At 45.8% G+C, this 22,126-nt stretch overlaps 1 protein-coding gene across 3 annotated transcripts in view; it reads right to left on the minus strand.

Moving 5' to 3' along the window:
* Positions 1–22,126, minus strand: part of LOC138447912 (pleckstrin homology domain-containing family G member 4B-like) — a 1,180,303-nt gene that overhangs the window by 47,135 nt on the left and 1,111,042 nt on the right. For 2 of the 3 annotated variants that reach the window (XM_069604450.1, XM_069604433.1), the window contains exon 23: positions 2,050–2,114. The exons of the other annotated variant lie outside the window; for it this stretch is intronic. In XM_069604450.1, the coding sequence (XP_069460551.1) occupies positions 2,073–2,114 (42 nt within the window). In that variant the 3' untranslated portion in view covers positions 2,050–2,072. The remainder of the gene's footprint in view (positions 1–2,049; positions 2,115–22,126) is intronic. 3 annotated transcript variants of the gene reach the window in all.

Raw genomic sequence — 22,126 nt, forward strand, 5'->3', positions numbered from 1 at the left:
GGACTGGGAAGCTGCTACCCCCTGCTCTTTTTGATTTGTACCTTGGCACCCTTAGGCAGCCGGTGTTGGACATCCTGGTGGGTCTGATGGGGTTGATTTTGGAAATATTTTCGGCCAGGTATTGAGAGGCAGCGTTGTTGAGGCATTTATAGATCGAGGAAGCTGTTTTGAGCTGAATTCTTTCTTGGATAGATAGCCAGTTGTTGCGTCTAGTAGTTGGATGTGATGCCATCTGGAGATACCCAGGGCGGTTCTAAGGGCATTGTGTTCTGCAAGATCTGTAGTTTGTTGGTGATATATTTGCAGGCGCCTGGATAGAGTGCGTTGAAGTAGTCAATTTTTGATAAAACAATCGCTCGAGCTAGGGTGATACAGCTTTCCGAGGAGAGAAAGGGTTTGCAAGAATGAATGAGCTTGCAAGTGTCAGAAGTCGTTGAGGCAGTTGCACTAACTTGTTTATGCAGGTTCAGGGAGTAGTCTAGGTAAAAGCCCAGGGTTTTAACTTCATTGGCCACCTTTATGTCATTTTAGTGACAACACTGCCAATGCCAGTCGTTTCACCATGGCATACAACTCCATCGTTGTATTTTCCACAAAGGATGGTGGTACCAAGAACAACCTCTTCCTCTTTGCCGCTGGACCCTATGACAGAGAAGTAACATTGGTACTTTTGACATTTGGAGGATTCCAAGGGTGGCCTGGGGCAAGCGGCCACTTACCAGCCTTAGACTCTGCATGCCTGGATGTATCCTTTACAGCATGCTTTCCTTTGGCTTTCTTTTCACCCTAAGCACTGCATTGCTTTTTGGTGTCTTTACCTTATTATTCCTCCTGGCCTTGTGAACCCTCTCTGTCCAGTCTTGGTGGACGGAACTTAACACAGCTTGCATGCTTCCTCCTCATGGGGGCTCAAAAAATAGATGGAAAATGTGTGTGGCCCTTGCTGACCCATAGTCTCCTTTAAGCAATTGGGGGTCAAAGCCCCCAAAATTCAGTAGCTGCAAGCAGCCAATTATCTTTTCAGGAGCCCTCTGACAGACACAGACAGCCAACAATACATTCAACAATCGTCTTCAAAGTAAAGACTTGTACATAGCCAAGATAGCCCGGCAGGAGCTCTCTCTCAAGGGTTCCACTTCCAGTTGAATATGGAGAATGTAAGAAGGCCGCACAGGGTGAGTCTAAATGGCCTGGCAATGCGTGTTTTTTAAAATAGGATGAACCTGCTAAAGTTATACAACAAAATAATGGCTTATTTTTCTCTATTCTGTGAAATAAAAGAATGTCCCGAGGTTACCAGATAGAGAGGTTTGAATATTCAGACGTATGTGACTCTATGAAAGACCAATATCATATTTGATCTGTGGCCTTCTCTGACTTTCCTAATGGACCCGATTCAAGACTCAACCTTTCACTGTCCACCCACTGTTTTCAGAAAAATCATTCTCAGTAGAACAGAACAAGCACAAAGTAGGTCTCCTTCAGAAACCACTTTGACATGCTATGTGTCAATTTCTTTGTTCTTGAGGTCACTCAGAAAATATTAAAAAGTCCAATGAGTTCAGACTTCAGTAATCACATACATGTTATGTTACTGGGATTTATATCTGAAAGCTAAGTGTAAAAAGTGTTTTTCTAAATTACTGTAGTCACTATTAATTGTGGACACTTAAAACGTAATATTTCAGCTGTTTACATTGTCTAATACAAACATTTGCAAAACCTTTTCAAGACATATTTTCAGAGTTGCATTTTTAAAACGTGTATGTTGTAGTGCCTAACTCAAACCTTGTACAATCACTGTGACGCTCAAACGCAGCTTAATTGCAGTTGCACAGTGCAACCAATTACACACTCACCAGAAGCAGGTCGCATTGCCCTAAGCGCCCATTGCTTCTATGACAATTAAATTACACTGTTAACCTAAAAAATGAATGGCGTCACAATAAGATATCAAATCTATGACCACGCATGCTCTGACTGCAGGGACATGCCCACGGGTTCACAGCACTGTTATGTCGAAATGGAAGCAAGCAAGAGTTCACTTACTGAAGCACAGGGTGAAAGTAGCCTCACACTATTGTAGAAGGGCTTATCGTAAGCTGGCCTGGGTTCTGCAGGAGAAAAGCAATGGTTAGTGCAAGCTTTGTAGTTACTTAATGACAATACACAATGTATCGCAATGAACATGCAACAAAATGATGGTTGTGCAGAGAAGACACAAGGTCAATGGAAGTTATTGTTAGGTTGATTCATTGCATGGGAGTAGGAGTGTTGCACTGTCACATCTATCAAGCGCTCAGACATGCCTGAAATGCAGGGTCTCCTTTCTCTATATCCAGCAAGAATAACAATTGTTTTCCCACCCCAAAAGAGGCAACTGTAGTAGAATCTGGCACTACGGTAGCGCCTACACACTATGATTGGCTTTTGATTGGATGTCGCTAATTCACAGATTCACAATCTAATTTGAAGCCTTAAAGGAGAGGTTAAATGGGAGCAACTGTAAATGGGAGAAACTGTAGCACACATTCTTCTTTGTCAACAGCTGGCTATTTTCTTCTTGCTGCTTTTCCTCCATAGACATCTATGGAACCCCCATTTTTTCTGATGTTGTTTTGTACCCGTTTTGACTTCTGAAGGCAAATTAGGCCTTTTTATTTCACTTACCTTGCTAAGTGCATCTGTTTTGGGGCCACTGATCAGTCCCTATGGCTATCAGTGCAGGAGAACACTGTTCACCATTGTGAATTTCTCTATGCTGCACTCTTAACCTTAGTTGTGGTGGAGATACTTTATGTCCCTAAAACCTATTTTTTCATAACTTTGTGGTAACCTGCATGATGTATCCAAGACGGGCCGGTGGAAGCAATGATTTTTCTACCATAATCCTTTTAATTTTTTTATACCATATACTCTAAAGTGGCCATGCCAGGACATTTTTGCATGTCTATTGGCAATCTTGTATTTTGGCCTTCTGCCTGCCCTCTCTGGGCTGGATCTGTCACATATGGTAAGCCCTTGTGCAGGGAAAGCAGTGGTGTGTGTTTGTGGTGGGATATGGGGGATGGGACCGTCTGGTCCTAGTCCACATTATGCCAAAATGTGTCTGTAGCTGGGCATGATTGGACAGCCCCTGCCAGTTTGAATGGTGCAGAACCCTACTTGTGGTGGGCTTTGAGGCGGCTCCAGCTCGAATCCTGAATAAAAGGGGGAGTTGTGCAGACCATAAGCAGATCATCATTGGAGCCAATAATACGCCTACGAAAAGGAGCATCCCACTGAAGACCCGGAACTCGTTGTTGCGATCAACCAACATTGTCCTCTTCAACCATCCTAGCGAAGCTGTGCTCCTTTGCTGTTGGTGCTCCGACCCCTAAATTGATGGGAACAACCAGGCTCACCCCTGCTTGAGGATCCTGCCCTTGGAAACCTTGGGGAGTGTTCTAGAACCATCATGTGAGCTGTCCAACTTCTCTATGGGCTATATCTCTGCATTGGTCACCATCCCGAGTTCGGACTTGGGACTCTGCAGACCCTTGACTTGCAGCTTTCCAGCACGAAGAAGGGCCTTGCCGAACCAGTTTCTTCGTTTTGACACAAGGGCCCTCTTCCATCATTTATTAGAAATGGCCATCTCTAATCTCCACCTGCATTGTGTCCTGGGGGGTCTTTATAGGTCGTCAACAAGGTGGTGCTCCTTTATTCGTCCAGCTGTTCAGCCCCAGGAACCGTCTTGCCAGAGCATGGACTCGCTAACTAGCCAAACCTAAAATTCAGATAACAAAAGTGACCTCTGCAACAAGACCCCTGGACCTCCTGCAACAGAACCAAGACACAGAGCACAAGGGGCTTGCGATTGCAGGAGCTGCCAAAGTGGTCACTTAGTAAATTGGACCTTGATTAGTGGAGTCAAGGATCCTCTCTGGGCTTTCCCTAGGGTGGTTAGAGTGGGAGAGCGTCTGCTAAGAACATTTCTCCAATTGTTCTACTACTTTGAATCACACACTGCATGTTGCCAACTCTTGTTCAGACTCTTAAAAAGACTCCTAGCCGAGATCGGCCACCAGGGGGTGCACGGATGGGAATACTTTCTGTGTAGGCTCCGCGCAAGGGTCCCGAAAAGTGGATTGAGCCCCCACCACGAGACCCCCCCCCCCGGCCACAACTTCGACGGAAATAGGCGTTGGAAGTGTTCAGGACATACTGGGAGAAAACCCAGACTGAAACAGTTTTTTCGTGGAGAAACCCCCTTTGCAAGATTGGGCGCGCAAAGGAAGGGCAGGCCTGCGAGATCCCACCGCGCCCTCCAGCATCCACAGAGCCGTGATACGTGCGGAACCAGGGAGAATTCAGCGACGCACACCGCTCTCTGGGCCCACCGACAAGTACAGGCGCACGGGTAAGCACCCCCTCACCCCTGTGTGCCGGGGACCCGGAGGGAGCCCGACTGGGCACTGGGTGCGCCCGTGGGAGGACTGCCGAGGAGCGGGCCCAGTTTACGCGGTCACCGCTGTCGCTTCATGTACGAGCGTGCGCCCAGGTCACACTAGAGGGAGACGACCGGCTCCATCCGCTCGAAGCTGTCCCGGCCCTTCACGAGTGGGCTCTCCTCCTGCACTACGAACAAGGAAGGTGGCGGGCCCTCTCCCGAGTCGCATGTTGGCTGGGGGGCTGCGCAGGGCACCTGGACCCCGGAGAAAATAAGCAAGCCGATGCGCCTCGGGTCCTATCAAGGGCGCTAGAAGATTTTGAACAGGTCACGAGAGAGGGTTGGGCCCCTGACAGTCAGGGCGTGTGCCCTCCTCGGAACCCACGCATACTCCTGAACCTGCAAGATCCGGGGACGGTAGCCGGCACCCCGCCGGGGGCGCACTGCACAGGCCTCAAACTGAAATCTCTCTTTCTTGGGTACTGCCCCGGGGCCTCGTGCTGTCCTACACCACAAGCGTATACCTCTCAATAGACCATTCTGGAGGGGCTCTCTGTGTATGGCTGTGACACACGCACCTCGCCATTGGGGTCCCACCACCCATGAACCATAAGGGCAAATTGGCGAAATATAGGTTTACACCAACCCACGACTCCCTGAGGTCACCCGCCGAGTCCAAGATGTCGACTGTAGGATCTGACGCCGCGGCCACTAAGGCAGATGTTGCTGACCTGCTTTCCGAGATGAGAAGCATGAGAGCAGATATAGGCAGCAAAATCGACAAAATCACACAAAGAATGGACAAAATGGACGACAGGTTGGAACAAGTCGAGCACAACCAAACCTCTCTGAACACGTTGGAGGCTCAAATGGATCACCGCATCGCAGAAATAGAACACTGGGAAGAACAAATACGCCTATAGATTGATGATCTCGAAAATAGGGAGCGCCGTAACAACATTCGTGTGGTCGGCGTGCCCGAAAAGGAAGGCGAAACCGATCTTGACCTAAAACAGACCCTACACAACATTCTTAAGCTCTTATTTAGGGATGAATTAGTGGGTGAACCGAAAATTGACCGCATCCATAGGGCTGGAGGCAGACCAGGAGGCCTGAGATCAATACTGGCTCGTTTTCACAATTACGCGGACAGAGCTAGGATCCTAGAAAAGGCCAGACACGCACCACAGCTTTCACTGGGCGAAGCGAACATCTCCATCTACCAAGATCTATCATCGCTCACGTTGGCAATGAGGAAGAAATGCTCCCCAATTACACGGATGCTGAAGGACAAAGGTATCAGGTACCGGAGGGGTTATCCGTTCTCACTCACCTTTGACTGGGAGGCCTCGACAACGAAATTAGTTTCGGAAAAGACATTGCGGACTCTATAGCGGACCTGTTGGATCCCCAGGGAGAAGGGCCCTCCCTTGCTGAATCGAAAGGAGGTGAGGGTGAGTGGCGTATTAAGGGCCCGCGGCGCAAGAGGATTCAGGGATCCAGAAAATTCCAGAGAATGAACAATTCACAAGACATGGAACACTGACCCGGATTCCAGGCTGTCACATTAAGCAGCACGTGGCAAAGGTACAATGGGGTGATTAGTATGGTTGAGGCTGAGCGCTCGGGCGCTGCCCATGAGAAAGCGGAGGGTTTTCGGTATGTTGGTGCGGGAGCTCATGCGCAGCATGCGCCAGCTATGCACTCAACCCCAGGGTCAGACTTTAGATCTGACTGTTTAATTTCTGTTACGCGTTTGACAAACGGGGGCCTGCATGTTTAGGGTGCTTGGGTGGAAATGTGGGTTAAAATGGACACTGGAACGATGCCTAAGAAGGGGGTCAGAATTGACACTTGTATGTTGCTTTTGCGGTGTTTAGACGCACACGATCCACCCACCTCCCGAGATGAGACTGAAATCCAATTAACCCTGGACCTATATGGCCTCACTGATAGCTGGCGCCATTTGCATCCAGCGGACAGGGGCTTCACCTTTCACTCCCTCCCTCATGACACACTCACACGCATTGATTACATTTTCCTCTCCGACGGCCTCCTGCGAATACTTCGCGCCGCGAATATACACCCCACGGCATGGTCGGACCACGACATGGTTACGGTCGACGTATGCTGGAACGATCTGGCCCCTCAGAATACTAAATGGAGATGTAATGACTCCTTATGGGGAGACTCGGTTTTCAAAGAAACTCTTGAAACTGAGATCGATCAATTCTCTGCCACAAATGACACGGGTGAGGTTGGGAAGACGTCCGTATGGGAAGCAGCCAAGTGAGAGACCCAAGCATCTTGCCCAAGCTAAGAAGCTCAGGGAGGAGCTTATCGTGGGCAAGACAGCTCAAACCCTACAATACCTCAAACAAAAATATTATGAAAAAGGCGACAAGGCAGACGCCCTCCTGGCGGCTCGTCTCCGTACACAGAAGGCAGAGGTGTGGGTCAATCTCATCGAGAGGACTGACGGCACCCTCACAGACACGACAGCAACATCCCCAAAGGCATACAAGAAGCATTTGCCTTCTTTTATAAAGACTTATATACATGTGACCCTCCCCCTCCTCCCGAGAGTATCGACACATACCTCGGAGAAGCGCAGATCCCCACGCTCACATCCGTGGAGGCCGAATCCTTAGACACACCAGTCACAGAGGAGGAAGTCTCGGACGCCATAAAACGCCTGAAGACGGGAAAGGCCCTTGGGGATGATGGTTTCACGCCTTGGTTTTATAAGACATTCTCCGCACTCATTGCCCCCTTTCTTGCATCCTTGTTCAATCACATCTTTGATACAGGCCAAGCCCCCCCGTCCTTCTCTCAGGCCCTCCTTGCTGTCATTCCAAAGGAGGGTAGGGACCCCAAATATTGTAGCTCCTATCGCCCGTCTCTCTTCTCAATATTGATGCTAAGGTATATGCTAGAGTCATTGCGGCCTGGCTTGAATCACGCTTACCTCGGCTAATACACTCAGATCAAGTTGGCTTCGTTATTGGGAGACAGGGAGCGGATACCATGAGGAAAACACTTCACCTAATTCATGAAGTACAGGGAATGGGTGGGGATCCGTCTCTTCTGTCACTGGACGCCAAGAAGGCCTTTGATAGGATGTCATGGGACTTTTTAGAAAGGGTTTTGGTCTGGAACGGGCTCGGGCCGAAGCTTCGCCTCGCCATCAAAGCACTGTACACATCCCCCACAACGTCAGTAGCAGTGAACGGGGGCAACTCATGCTGGTTTCCCTTGGAAAGGGGAACAAGGCAAGGCTGCCCACACTGTCGGCAATACTATTTGTATTGTCCCTTGAGCCGCTGGCGTAGAGGTTAAGGAACGATGGTGAGGTTAAGGGAATCATAGTGGGTGATCGCGAGTATAAACTAGGCCTCTACGCTGACGACATTTTACTACACCTAACTGACCCCCTGAATTCTGTCCCAGCTGCGATCGATATAATCGAGAAATATGGCGAACTGGCCGGCCTGAAAATTAATACTGGAAAGTCAATCCTCCTCCCAACTGATAAAAGTAGAGACTCTGAGTTGGAGCGCTTTGCCCCTCTGGGTGTAAAAGTCAGCTTCTCCACACTCACGATATCTAGGTATCAATGTTACACGTGACTTGGATTCCCTATATGAGGCTAACTTCCCCCCTCTGTCACTTGTCCTTTAAAACGACATCCAAAGGTGGTCCAGACTTACCATCCCCTGGCTGGGCCGTCTAAACGCAATTAAAATGGTGATTCTTCCCAAAATACTTTATTTGTTCCAAATGCTCCTCATCAAAATGCCCCAGGAATACTTTACGGATACTAGAAAGTCCCTCTTAACCTTCCTGTGGCAAAATCAAAAGCCAAGAGTCCCCAGGTCTTTGCTCCAGCTTCGAAAAGACAATGCAGGCGTGGGCCTCCCGGACTTAGAAACATACTATAGGGCAGCCCGACTGCGTGTGCTTGTCCCACATGTCAGGCAGCAGTCAGAGCCGCAATGGATAGCCTTGGACAATTACCATCTCCGCCCTTTCATCCTGGGTGAATGGCTGTGGGTTCCGGGTTCCCAGCTACGCAATAGTGTCAAAAATCACCCCATTATTGGAACAATATGGGCAATATGGAAGCCAGGCAAGAAAATGGTGGGAGTTATGACATGGCCCTCTCCGTTGGGACACCTCTGGTCGCCAGGGATCCGGGATGCAATCCCGGACCCAAGGAGCTATGACACCTGGTATGACGTGGGACTGGAAAGGGCTGGTCAACTCTGGAGGAATGGCACCTTCATTACTATTCAGGAGCTTCAGGAGGCACTTGGCATAGGCTCGCTTTCAGTTTTCCTCTACCTTAGACTCAAGGGGGTGATGACAAGGGCGATATGGAAAGATCAGCTACAAAGGGACCTCACCCCGTGAGAGAATTCCCTACACCTGTACGACCTCTAGAGGTTTAATTAGTGCAATGTACTCGGCGCTGATCGAAGTCGATATTACACCATCCCTCACACTCAAGAACAGATGGGAATCAGATATGGGCAGGCAGATTTCACAAAACTTATGGTTACAAATTTGTAGATGAACGGCAAAATCATCTATATCCTGCCAATACAAACTGCTTTCCGTCAAGTTGATGTATAGATGGCAGTATGATCCGACACGTCTGGCCAAAATGTACCAAGGGGTAAGCCCACAATGCTGGAGGGGCTGTGGGAAGCAAGCAGACTATTGGCATATGTGGTGGGGATATGAGGTGGTCCAAGCTTATTGGTCAGAAGTTCTCAGCGGGATCAAGGGATTGGACGAAGATGTATGGGAGAAACAACCACTCCTGATTCTGTTCGGCCTGGTTGAAACGGACAACACGACCTTGAAAGCACCCAAAATGATGCAAGGCCTTCTCATGGCCGCGAGAGCCTGTCTCACCATGGCTTGGAAGAGACCCAAGCTTCCTAGCAAAACAGAGTGGTTGGGGGTCGCACTGAACATATACAGAATGGACAATGTAACTGCGGCCCTGCAGGGGGAATCGCACCACAGTTGAGAATGCATGGTCTGAATTTTGTGCTAAATATGTCACATAAACAGAATGTGTGCAGAGCGTTACTACACCCAGAGATAATCTATGCGATGGTTCATGCTGTCTGCTATGTAGATTTCACAGGACATTTTGTGCTCATGTGTCCCATGTTGTGTAGATGCAAATGGTTCTAAGGTAACATCTGGTGTCTTCTAGCCCGTCAGTCGGCGTCATGAGAATTGGGGGAGGGGGGCGGGGTGTAAGCAATTGGTTTCTATATTGTTATTGGAAATGTATGTGTTCCGCAAAGACTTTATATGTTCTATATATGGTTGCTGTTTTTTGCAATAATCCTTTGCTGTCTTGTTGGTGGAAAGTGCTTGTATATGATTATGAAACTGCTACCTTTTGAAAACTAATAAAACTGAAATTTGAAAAAAGATAAAAAAGACTCCTAGTCTCCGAAGAGAGTCTCCGAAGAGAATTGCATTGGGACCTGTGACTCTATAGGCACAAGACCCCCTCTTTTCTAGCTAGTGAAGGACTTTTTTTTAATAGTTTGTAGTGCCTTCATTTATAATGCTTTGTATGGTGTTTTTAACTCCTTTCTTTTCTACATATTAGTTAATTTGGTTTTACTTACCTGGTGGTTCTTTATTCACTTCCTTTGCTACACTATAGTTGATATTGTTATATATTGGTTTAACTGTGTTCTAAAAGTAAAGTGTTAGTGTGCTGTAGCCAGAGCACCCCAAAAGTGAATGAATATAAAAATCTAAGTGATCTGCTTAATACAACGCAAAAAAGGCTAAGGCTCAGAGTGAAGAGCACCAACTTCAGCAGATAGTTCTTATGGCTTTCAACCCCTTGTTGGGGGGCGGACATGGCTGGTATTCACCTGAAAGCAGGAACCAAGGTAGACCCGAACGAAGTGAGGGTTGAGTGCCGTTACCAGGTATGTCTGCTCACCAGCCAAGGGGGTGAAAGCCATTCGCATCCCAGGGTTATCCAAGGTGCAAATGTCCTGCCTCCCCCGGGAGATTCACTTTGCTTGCGCAGCCAATCTCTCGAAGGAGGGGGGAATAAAAATTAAAAAAAGATGGATGCCCCATAGAGAAAAGGGAGTAAGTTCCTTTCCCATTTCTGTGGAGGCGGCCAGGATCGGACGGAGCGCAGGGATCGAAGCTCAAAACTTCAGACCCACAGGTAAGTTGGAAGGGGGTGGGGAAAGGGTGTGGTTGGTTTTGGGGGAACAGCGAGAGCCTCCCTGTTGTCTCCCCACATAAAAGAAAAAAATGGCGCCACCCGGGAAAGGGTCCCGGGTGACTGGGCGGAGGATTATATTATTGCCCGTTGTTCCAGCCACCCGATTGGCTAATGGCCATTCCCTGGTGCGAATGAAGATTCTAGATTGGTAAACACTTATATTATCTGGAAAAGACTGCTCTGGCAAGAAAGGAGGAACGATTGAGTTTAACTCCAAACGTATCTATTTTGTTGAATTCTCAATCTGAACTCTCCATACGGAAAAATAAAATCAATGCCAACAGGGGGAACAATGTATTGAAGAAACAAAATTTTTGAGGTCAAATGTTGAAAAAATAATAAGTGCTTAAAACTCTAGAGCTGCTGGACCAGATGACAGGGATCGAAATAGCTGGGAGCTATTTAGCTTCTGCTTCTACCCCAGGAGAGCCGGGTTAGCTTAAAACTAACAATTACCAGGAGCTACGATTGGCTCCACAGGCCAATGGTGCCTTGCAAACATGCATATGTGACATTAACTTTGAGTGTTGGGGAATGTTCATAAAGAGGAAATAGGACACATCTCAGTCACATTTAAATTTACAAAATGTTAAAGTGTGCGTCTCATGTGGAAGTTGGTGGGTGATGACCGACACCCAGCAGCTGGTTTTAGCTCCTGCTCATTGAATCTTAATTTCGAACCCTGAGATGGTATGTCCAATCTGACACTGAAAGATAATCTTTCACTGTGGGCAGACATTCTGTATTTCCTTTTTAAGGATGTGATAAGTAAGAACTGAATACCTCCATCATGGAATATCTTACATGTCATACACATTTAATAAGAATAGATAATAATTTGAACCCAAGAAATATTAGTAAATTGCCTTGCTGGATGTTTCCAGTTAGATCCTACCTTCTCTGGCCCTAAACGATCTGGACAAATGGGCTAAATGGGTCTGGGAGGATCAAGAAGGTGCAAACCAGTTTCAGGCTTAGGTTGGGAACTTCCTTAAATAGTTTGCTTATGTAACTGATCCATGAAAGAGCAATAAGGAGAGGGAAACTCACAGTATACCATGCATGTTCAGACATTTTCCATGGCAAAAGTTGATCAAATGGAGAATTTCATCAGGAATTTAAAAAAATGATGCTCCCCCATGATGCAAACATAATAAAGGTAAGATTGAACCTGCAGGAAACTTGTCTAGAGCAATTGCTACAACTCTTGGCCTTTGCCAAGGATGTGTCCTAGCATACGCCCTGTTTAATCTCTATCTTTCGGGAAAAGCTAAATCAATGCAATTCCTTTCCCGCAAAGTTTGGCCGTACTCTATTACTGTGGCTCACGTATGCCCACGATATGATCTTCCTTGATGCTATCCAAATAGGGATCCAAAGAACACTAGCGGTTTTCCACCAATACGCTATTACGAATAATTTGAAAATAAATGTGACAAAATCAAAATGATCATTTTCCAACAATAGGAAGCTCAATAATTTCACCTGAGCAGTGAGGCTTGTACACTTGGGCCATGTAACATCTGTTATGTAATAGCAGATTCATGCAAGGGAAAACAATGATGACAGTTTTGAGAAACTATGAGACATACCATTAAACCATCACAAACTCAAATGAAGATTTTAAGCAAAATATTTAGCAAATTCTCTTACATTCCTCTTTTAAACTTCTCCAAAATAAAAATGATTTCGACCATAACATATGGTTCAGAATTAAGTCAACTCAAGCTTTGGAGGGTTTAATAAGCCTTCAGGGGCTTATCTAGAAACTGGTTTGGGGTTTACCGAATTTCTTACCAATGTCACTGTTGAGAGCAGAGCTGCGATTGTTGTAACTTAATTTCATATTGACCGTCCGAGACTAGAGGTAGAGAAATGTGTGACTCAGTTTTATACTGTTAAGTGAGGTTGGTTCTAATAAAAGGCAAATGTTTGAGAATCCCAATGTGACAAAATTATGTATTCAATTACAATTGGGCAATAAATAAAAGGGTGTTAGACTCACGTACAACTTTTAAGGATTTTGCAATGCTACAATGTAAAAGAGGTATTACCAGCATATATTAACAAACTTCCATTGAGTAAGTTATGTTCGGTTTTCCATCTCAATTTCATATCCACACTTTAAGTGGTGGGTATAAGAGTGGGCCTGAGTAGAGATAAAGGAGTGTGTCGATTTTGTGGTGGGGGCCATCATGCATCTCCTAACTGGCAGTGTAGGATTAGTAATTAATACGCATTTCAGCCATTTTACGATATCTCCAACCCCATTTTCAAAGGAATTTTTTATGGAATTGATTTATATCTAGCAATCAGATATCTTTAAATTTGTCATTGTGAGGAGTTGTTGAAGAAATTTCAGTATTTCTACAAAAGGAAAATAGTTAACGTATTGAACGGTTTCATGAATTTTTGGGATTTTTTTTAGCAAGAATATTATGTAATTGATTTGAAGATTGTATGTAAATTTGTCAAACGTTAATTTACACCATACTGCCAAAAAAAGGTAGAGTATGTTTACTGTGCTAATTACCTATGGTTTTAATTGCTAAGTGTTTGTCCATGGCCTAAATAAATAACTGCATTTTTATACATTCTGTCTGACTTATGTTACTAAGCGTGTCCTGAGTGTGCTTTCAGAAATCTGACCAACGTTCTAAGGTGTGAAAAATTATACTTGCTGGCACAAAAGTATATCTGAGTATTTAGAGGAGTCCGCTGCTCACCCTTCATTGGAAGAAAAGCAAAGAATGAACAGACATGAGGAACTACACAGTGAGGTTAACGTCAAAGCAAAGGTTTTAGCTGCAGCACGTTTACTTGTAGGCTTCACGGAATAATATACAAATAAAAGACTGTCCCAAAACTGATAAATAGCAGAGTTTCCTTTTCTGATACAATGTGGCTGCACCTGATGGAATGATGGCTTATGAGCATTCATGGTTTTTATGGCTGTTATATAGCATATTAGTAGATGTGCACAAAATGGAATGTCACAAAATGCACAACGATTAAGATGAATGGTTACAGAGTATTAATACAAAAGCCAGCACACACACGAGATACTGTTATTTCAAACCACCTACTCAGTGCGACTTGTCACAAAATAATTTCAAACTTAGAAAACTCCTGTGACACTTTCATGCACAAGAAGATAACCAAACGGCCTTGCACTTAGATCCCAAGTGGATGGAACAATATGTTGAGATGTGCACATCAGGTGTAAACACCTACGTACCTAATAACGCAAGTTCTCTCTGTGAAAGATCGGAAGACCCTGAAATTCTTTGAATTAGGATAAACACTGCACTTTACTTTCAGAAAACGTTGATTGCAAATAAAGCTGGATCAAAATGGCTAGATCCAAAGGAATGGGTAGTGAGTTTATCCGTCCATGACAAAAACTCCTCATTGGCATAGCTAGTGTTACTGTGCAAGTAACTATCTTTTCTCCAATGTGACTCTGTATAGGGATTGCAATATTTACGTAATATGGCAAGCAGTTTCGATAGAACTCGGGAGCTAGGGCAAACACTTTACTAGGGAAAGAGGCACACTTATGCAGGCTGTCCAAAACTGTCATCCACCCCAGAGTTGACGTGAAGAGAGAAGTGTTCCTCCAATGCATGCACACTGGACTTAGTAAAAAAAACCTTAACCTCTTTTTGCAAGAAGCTTGTAAAATTCCCATTTGTCAGAGATGTAGCGATGCCTTGGAACAAAGGCAGGCATAACCATGCTCTGATTTTACAAAAAATCTAACACCACTTTCCCAAAAACGTTAGGCCCAGCCGGAGTAAACGAGGCCTCTGCAGATCAAATCAGCTGATGGTCACTATTAGAAGGGTTTAATGAAAGGGCATCTAGGTTTCTCCTCAATGTACAAACAACGGAGGGAAATTACCACAGGGTAGACAACGACAATGTGGGACCTCTCCGAATCTCTTCAAGCATCTCCAGGAGCTGTTCACCAGGTTAGGCAGTATGAAAGGGGCTAAGCTGGGTTGCATAAATGTTAAGAAGTGTAGAATAAACCCCACTTTCGTGGTCACAAATGGCAACCAATGATCAGGCTCTCCAGGCATAGAGGGTGCACATCGTCTCTGCTCTACTATTGGCATCACCCCAGATTCTGTTGAATTACTTTTATTTCCCAAGGCCATCACACTCTCCTTGAGGGTTTCCAAGAAAGGCTCTTGTTAGTTTTGCAGAGGGTGTAGAAAGATCAAGATATTGTCTAAATAGATAAATATAGTGTGGGTATACCCACACATGCCAATTCCAGTGGTTTTTCCAGAATAATGAACACTTGCCATTAGAAGGGGGTTGCAGGCACTGTACAAAAGACTTCACAGGGGGGAACCCCATCTACTAGATCTGAATAGGTGGCAGCACGAAGATTGGTACCTGTTTGCCACTATGGAACCTTTTTGAAAATCTAGTAATTTTGCTATGACACCCAATCAGAATATCTACAAAATCATCTGGAGGAACTGCCAGTCCAAGCAACTGAAAGACCTTTACGCTAAAACAGAGTCCTATCTACTTGTTTCAGATTCCTATAGCTAATTGTGCATCCGGGAGTTCTCTGATATTATTTGAAATAGGCTGGCTTGCCTTCCACAAACACAGTTTACAATGGATGCATGACACTTCAAATTGCAGTTGTAACATTTTTTGTCTGCATCCTTGAGAGACATAAGCATCAATAACAGCATAGGTGCCTTTGAGCCTTTTTAAAGCAGCATAGGCTCCCCTTTGCTATTCCAAGTTACGTATGTTACACCTATTCTACATATGTCTTTTGTGTTCCATGTACTCTCAGGCCTCCAGATAAGTGTCGTACTGGGCCTTTTTTACGTATTATAATCTTGTAAATATGACACCTTTTATCTTTCCATACATATCATTTACGCACCAGTTGAAAGCAAAGGGCATTTTACTTGACAGAAACGGAACACATCCTTTGATTCTTATCTGCATGCAAGAAAATGAAGGACATGACTGAGCGGTCTGAAAACACATGTTTCTCTCTCTGTGATGTATGCACTGAGCAAGTCAGAAACAGCACAGAGTCAGATGAGAAATGGTTTCTTTCTGTTTAAATTCTGATGTGTTTTGTGACTGTAGATCCTCATGGAGAGGAGTGTTCCCACACATACTTATTTTCAGAGCATTTTAGGATCTTAAAAGTAATAAGATGGAACACTTAGTTACACTTGGTAAGTATCCTTTAACACAGATGTCATCTTTTTTCAGTGAATGTTTGCTTGCATGGCACAAAAATATTTTTTCAGAGTTCCTGTGCTGTGCGCATTTATCATAAATATGCATTTATGTGGTGTGTTCATACACATTATTGTATAATAGAACATTTTACACAAATGTTATAAATTGTTTGAAGCCAGACATCTAGACATCTTTGCCTTACAACTGTTTTGGTTATGTGTTCTATTCATTTTCAAGTTTCGTCATGTTTTGGCTGCCTGTCACATACTTTGGTACTCTTGCAGAGACAAATAGTTAGTTTTTACTGTTGCCATTTATTTTACACTCTAAATTATAAAAACAGTGTGCAATATACTTCTACCTCAAAACCTTACCTGCGGCACGGATGAGTATGCAACTTGGAGTCACTGTGGTAAGTGGTACTATAAATAGTCAGCAGCAGCTTGAGGACATTCGCTCAGAGTAAGTGGTTGTCATTACAGCAATCTCAGGAATCATAGCCCCTTTAGAATCTTTGAGACTACACTTAAAACATTCTAAACCTGACTTTCCACCCAGTGCAAGCGCTGTTATACAACAACAATGAAATGGTTGCATTTTCAAATGAAATAAAAATTCAGCAAAACAGATCCACGAAGTAGTGTAGCCAATAGATATTTAAAATATTGATATTGCGCTTCAAGCAGAAATCATCCAACTTCTAGGCACTGTGATTATAATTACCTCAGTTGATTGTTTACTGAAAGATGTAGGGCTAACTCGTACCAGCAACATTTGACCATGAGATAGACTTGAGCACTTACCTCTCTGCACTACCATATCACAACAAAGGTACACTATTAAGTAGTATTAGTTCCAGGAAATTAGGCCTTTCATTAATCATCAAAAGACAATTGTGCTATCAAACCTCAAAACGCATTATACAAGTCATATTTGCATTACTGTGTCATTGGCCCGGTTTGTTTGTGTCTTAAAAATTAAAATATATACAGAAGAGCTCAAATGTGCAAACCTTGTAGAGGAATAATGAAAGGCGTATGGAGTGACTTCCAGTCCTGTAATAGTAACACTCTCTTCTGCAACATGTTTTAGGAAGAGGGAATAGAACGAACTGTAGAGTGGCTGGGAATTGCTACAAAAACAATTTGTTGTTATAAGTTTGAATTCCTTAGAATTCTATGTCAAGACTGAGGCGAGCATTAAGCTTTATCTTCTTTATTTTCTACTCTCCAGCAGTTTCAACAAATATAAACTTTGTAAACTTTTCCTTTTAAAATGTAACATGTTTTTTTTTTAACAAAAACTTCAAGTCCCATCATTCCTGTAGTTCCATAGTCTCTGGCCATGTGACCTAGTCCTTCCTGTTCCTTTGTCCTTCCTCTTCTTTTCCTGCTCTCCAGAGATAAGTAACGTTTCATATATGCTCCGTGCTATGGTGTATCCTTTTGGTGATTTAGCATATTTTAATAATACCTGTATAATTTTAATATATTCGAGGCGCGCGCGTGTTGCAGCGTTCCATTTCTAAGTGGCATTGGAAGACTTTGATCTGAGGAATCCGCGGCCCCGTGCCGCACTACCCCGGCACCTCAGGGGCCTGCGGATTCCTCTCACACGAGCTGCAGTGCTGTTTTAGCACAGGGAGCAGGTCAGCCCCCACCCTTGGGGAGGCGGGGCTGAGCGCGAGCGAGGAAACCCCGGGCTTTCCTTCCCGCTCGCGTATAGCAGCGCGAGCGGGAATCTCCCTCCCTCGCTCGTGTGCGTAATACATGAGCTCCAGCCCCCACCCTTGTGGGGGCGGAGACAGACAGCGAGCACGGCTCGCGAGTAAAGGGAATCCCTCCAGTGAAAGCCGGAGCGCGACGCTGGGCAGGAGGAGCCCCCACCTTTGGGTAGGCGGAGCCTACAGCAGAAAGCTCCGTGTGGAGAAAGTTTTTGAAGGAGATAGATCGACCGCTTGGTTTCGGAGCACAGATAAGCTCCTGTATTCGCATAATTGTTGTAATTGAACTGAATAAAACACTTCTAAGTGAATATCTACGCTAGGGACAGCGTGAGAGTCCCGGGAAAATACTGCACATCTCAGACTGAGTGCAGATAAGGTGCAGCCTCTCAGAGTGAATTCAGTGGACGTGCCACTACACCTTTGCTAAGGTATTTTCAGGCACCTAGCAGTACCAAAAAATGTCTCATTTTGAATGGAGTGAGGAAGAGGAGGCAGTCTACGAAGAGAAGACCTGGCCTATAGTTTTAAAGAGGTGCTGGGGGATTCACTGACAGAGGCCGTGGCTCAGGGAGTTAAACCCCTTCAGGAGAGACTCCAGACCATAGAGCAATTCTTGAGCCAGAGAAACTTAAGCACCGATGACAGCACGTCCACTAGGGCCACTGCAAAGGGTCCAAAGGGGTGTAACAAGGCCCGGAAGATCGATGACTCTTCTGACCCCCTGGCCCAATTTGAAGGGGGTGGGATCAAAGGCCCCGAGGCTTCTGACGCTTTCAGCAAACTAAGGGAAGTGTTCATGAGAAAATCGCAGGTGCCGAGCCTCGAGACCCCCTACCCAGGGGATGATAATATGGCAACATGGAAGGAAGTCTCCTTGAAGACGAAACTCAAGAGTCTCCGAACTCCTCTCAGGAGGAAGCAGATAATGAAGAGGACTAGGAGAGCCAGCCTCCTCCGAAGAAAAGGCTCAGAAAAATTAACAATCTAGAAGAGGATGAGACCTCTGATATGTTCCAGCCTGAGGAGATAAGAAATCCCAGATCATCGGAATGGGTGCCCTCCCCGAGGGTAGCGAAATATATGACCCAGAGACTGAGTAAAGCATTAGAGAAGGAAGTAAGGCAGAGGATGAGAGCGGAGTGTCCGAGACCAGACCTGCCGGGTAAGGTGGCAGAAGCCCCAGAACTCGACCCGAAAATGCTCTCCTTTGTCGCAAAGTCGAATAGAGACCCCAGGAAAGGGATAGACCGCTCCTGGAAAAGCTGCCAGGAAAAGATCCTGGACATGGCTGGGCCACTAGCAAAAATTATGGACCTAGCAGAACAGGCTAAGGACACCGGAGAAGAGGTGGACCCAAGAGTCCTAGCAAACTGGGCGCAGAGGGCCGTATGCCTTTTAGGCAATGCGAATTGTGCGATTTCATCGGAGCGCAGAAGAGGCCTCCTGCTGAAAATAGACAAGAAACTAGGAGATCTGTTGTCTTATGAAGCAGGCGAGGCAGCGCAAGGCCTTTTATTCGGCAACACATTTGGCAAGGAGATGGGGAGGTTTGTGGGAACATATGCCTCCCTAGAAAAGGCACAGGCGTCAATGAAGAAAATCTTTCCCGAAAGAGTTTTTGGTGGGTCCGGTCAGTTCAGAGGCCGAGCGGCCAGTCGCTTCCAAACGTTCAGAAGGCCTCAAGGAAATAGGAACAACTACTGGGAGAGCCAACAACCAGACTCATTCTTCCCACCAAGAGGTCGATTCCCGAGAGGGAGGAGAGCCAGAGGCCAGGGAAGAGGACACAGCTTCCTCACAGGTGAGAGTTTGCACATACCATCCGGTTGGGGGAACAACACCAATGTCCTGGGAAAACTGGCGCTCGCTTTCCAACGACGCCTGGGTTCTTCAGACAGTGCAAGGCATGCACATAGAGCTCACAGGGACCCCCATCAAAAGCCAAACACCCCGTCCTCTAGTCGCGTCACAGATAGAGAAGAAGCTATTATACGCAGAATTGCAAAAGCTAGCACAGAAGCTAGCGATAGAGCTATGCAAATCACTCCCAAAATTCATGAGCAATATGTTCTTAGTCCATCGAAAGGACAAAGTAAGACCTGTAATAAACCTAAAGAACATGAACAGATGGGTACTTTACAACCATTTCAAGATGGAAGGGACCCATCAGCTTAGGGATACACTCAGGAAAGAAGACTGGCTAGTAAGGACAGATTTAATAGATGCATACCTGACAGTACCAGTTCACAAGGACTTTCGACCCTTCCTGGCATTCGACTGGGATGGGCAATTATGGCAATTCGCCACAGTGCCTTTTGGGCTAGCATCAGCGCCACGGGCATTTACGAAGATCATGAAACCAGTTGCAGCAGCGATCAGGGAGAAGGGGATTCGTACAATTATATATCTGGACGATATCCTACTGATGGCCAGCTGCAAGGAAACACTCCTCTATCAAGCAGACTGGATGGCGAAACTCCTGACGTCTCTAGGATTCCTAGTGAACCAGGAGAAATCGGGGATGAAGCCAACCAGGAGACTAGAATTCCTAGGGTTCATTCTAGATACCAGAACAGCAACTCTAGAGCTTCTAGGCAGGAAGATAAGAGACATAAAGAGAGAATTGAGAGCATGCCTCAACAAAACAATTATATCCCTCCGCACTGTAGCACGAGTGGTAGGATTATTAGCAGCCTCGATTCAAGCGATTTTTCCGGGTCCGCTCCACTATCGAGCTCTGCAAAGGCTAAAAATAAGACACCTGCAACAGGGCCTGCAGTACCATCACTTAGTACACATCGACCAGGAGTCCAGGACGGAGTTACAGTGGTGTCTGGCGAACATGGAAGCATGGAACGGAAGAGCCATTTTCGGTGACCGTCCAGATCTGATAATAGAGTCAGATGCCAGCCGAGCAGGCTGGGGAGCCCGATGCGGGGATCTCCAGACAGGTGGGAGGTGGAGCGCGGAAGAACTCCAGCTGCACATCAACTGTCTGGAACTATTAGCTGGATCTTTTGCGATCAAGGCTTTTACCAAAGGGAAAGTGAACTCCTGTATTCTGCTGAAAATGGACAACATTTCAGCAGTCAAGTATATAAATCATTTAGGAGGGACGAGATCCAGATTACCAGCGGAAATAGTCAAGGATTTTTGGCACACCTGCCTGGAATCCGGGACCTCAGTGGTAGCCGAGTACCTTCCAGGATCGCTGAATGTCATAGCGGACTGGAACTCCAGATACCTATCAGACTCCAGCGATTGGATGCTGGAAAAGAGCATATTCCGACAGCTGGAAGAACTGTGGGGACTGATTCACACAGATCTGTTTGCATCCAGACTGAACGCACAGAAAGAGAGATTCTTCAGCTGGAGATTAGACCCAGCAGCAGCAGGTGCGGATGCTTTCCTGCAGGACTGGAGAGAACAGGTACTATACGCTTTCCTGCCATTTATAATGATGAGCAGGGTACTAGCGAAGGCATGCAGAGAGGCGGCGAGCCTCATAGTAGTAGCCCCGATCTGGAAATCTCAGGTGTGGTTTCCGACGCTCATGGAGCTGTTAATAGACTACCCGAGATTACTACCTCAAGATGCGAGCCTGCTTACGGACCCAGCTGGGTCATATCACCCTCTGAGAGTGAAGGGGACACTGCCGCTGATGGCTTGCAGGATAGCAGGAGACGCTGGAATCTCCCGGGAATATCGGCGCAAGCTGCGAGCCTCATCGCCGAGTCCTGGGCACCCTCTATCAGAAGGAGCTACGACGCAGCTTGGACTATGTGGTCGTCGTGGTGCACAAGGAGAAATATTCATCCCGTTTCTGCCCCTCTAGTCGAAATAATGAATTTCCTAGCAGAATTGCTCCAAGACGGTGAAGCTTATAGGTCTATAGGAGTGTATAGGTCTGCAATTTCAGCAGGTATTGTACCTATAGAAGGGGTTCCAGTGGGAGAGAACATAGCTGTGATAAGGCTTTTGAAAGGGATAAGGTTTAGGAAACCCCCACAACTAAGGTACGACACTCTATGGGATGTATCGTTAGTGCTAAGATTTCTGGCAGACTGGCCAAAAAACAGGTATCTGTCCCTGGCACAGTTGTCCGGAAAGCTTGCTATGCTCTTGTGCATGATTTAATGCAGGAGAGTAGCAGATGTTAAAGCATTAGAGATCAATTGGAAAACTTATGGCCCCGAGGGAGTGACATTCAACATAGCTCGAAGGACAAAAACAGATTCTTCTACAATCACTTACCCATATATGCAAAATCATCCTAAGTGGTGCGTGGCAACATGTATTAGAGAATGCGAGAACAGAACGGCAGACGTGAGGCCGGCAGTAGTAACCCAACTATTAATAGCGCGTAGGAAACCACAGAGGAGTAGCGACAGCCACTATAGCGAGATGGGTCAGGGACATCATGAATCTGGCAGGCATTGACATGTCCAAATTTGGTGCG

The sequence above is a fragment of the Ambystoma mexicanum genome, chromosome 1p (genome assembly GCF_040938575.1).
Source record: "Ambystoma mexicanum isolate Mex_15411 chromosome 1p, UKY_AmexF1_1, whole genome shotgun sequence".
Taxonomy (NCBI): Eukaryota; Metazoa; Chordata; class Amphibia; order Caudata; family Ambystomatidae; genus Ambystoma; species Ambystoma mexicanum.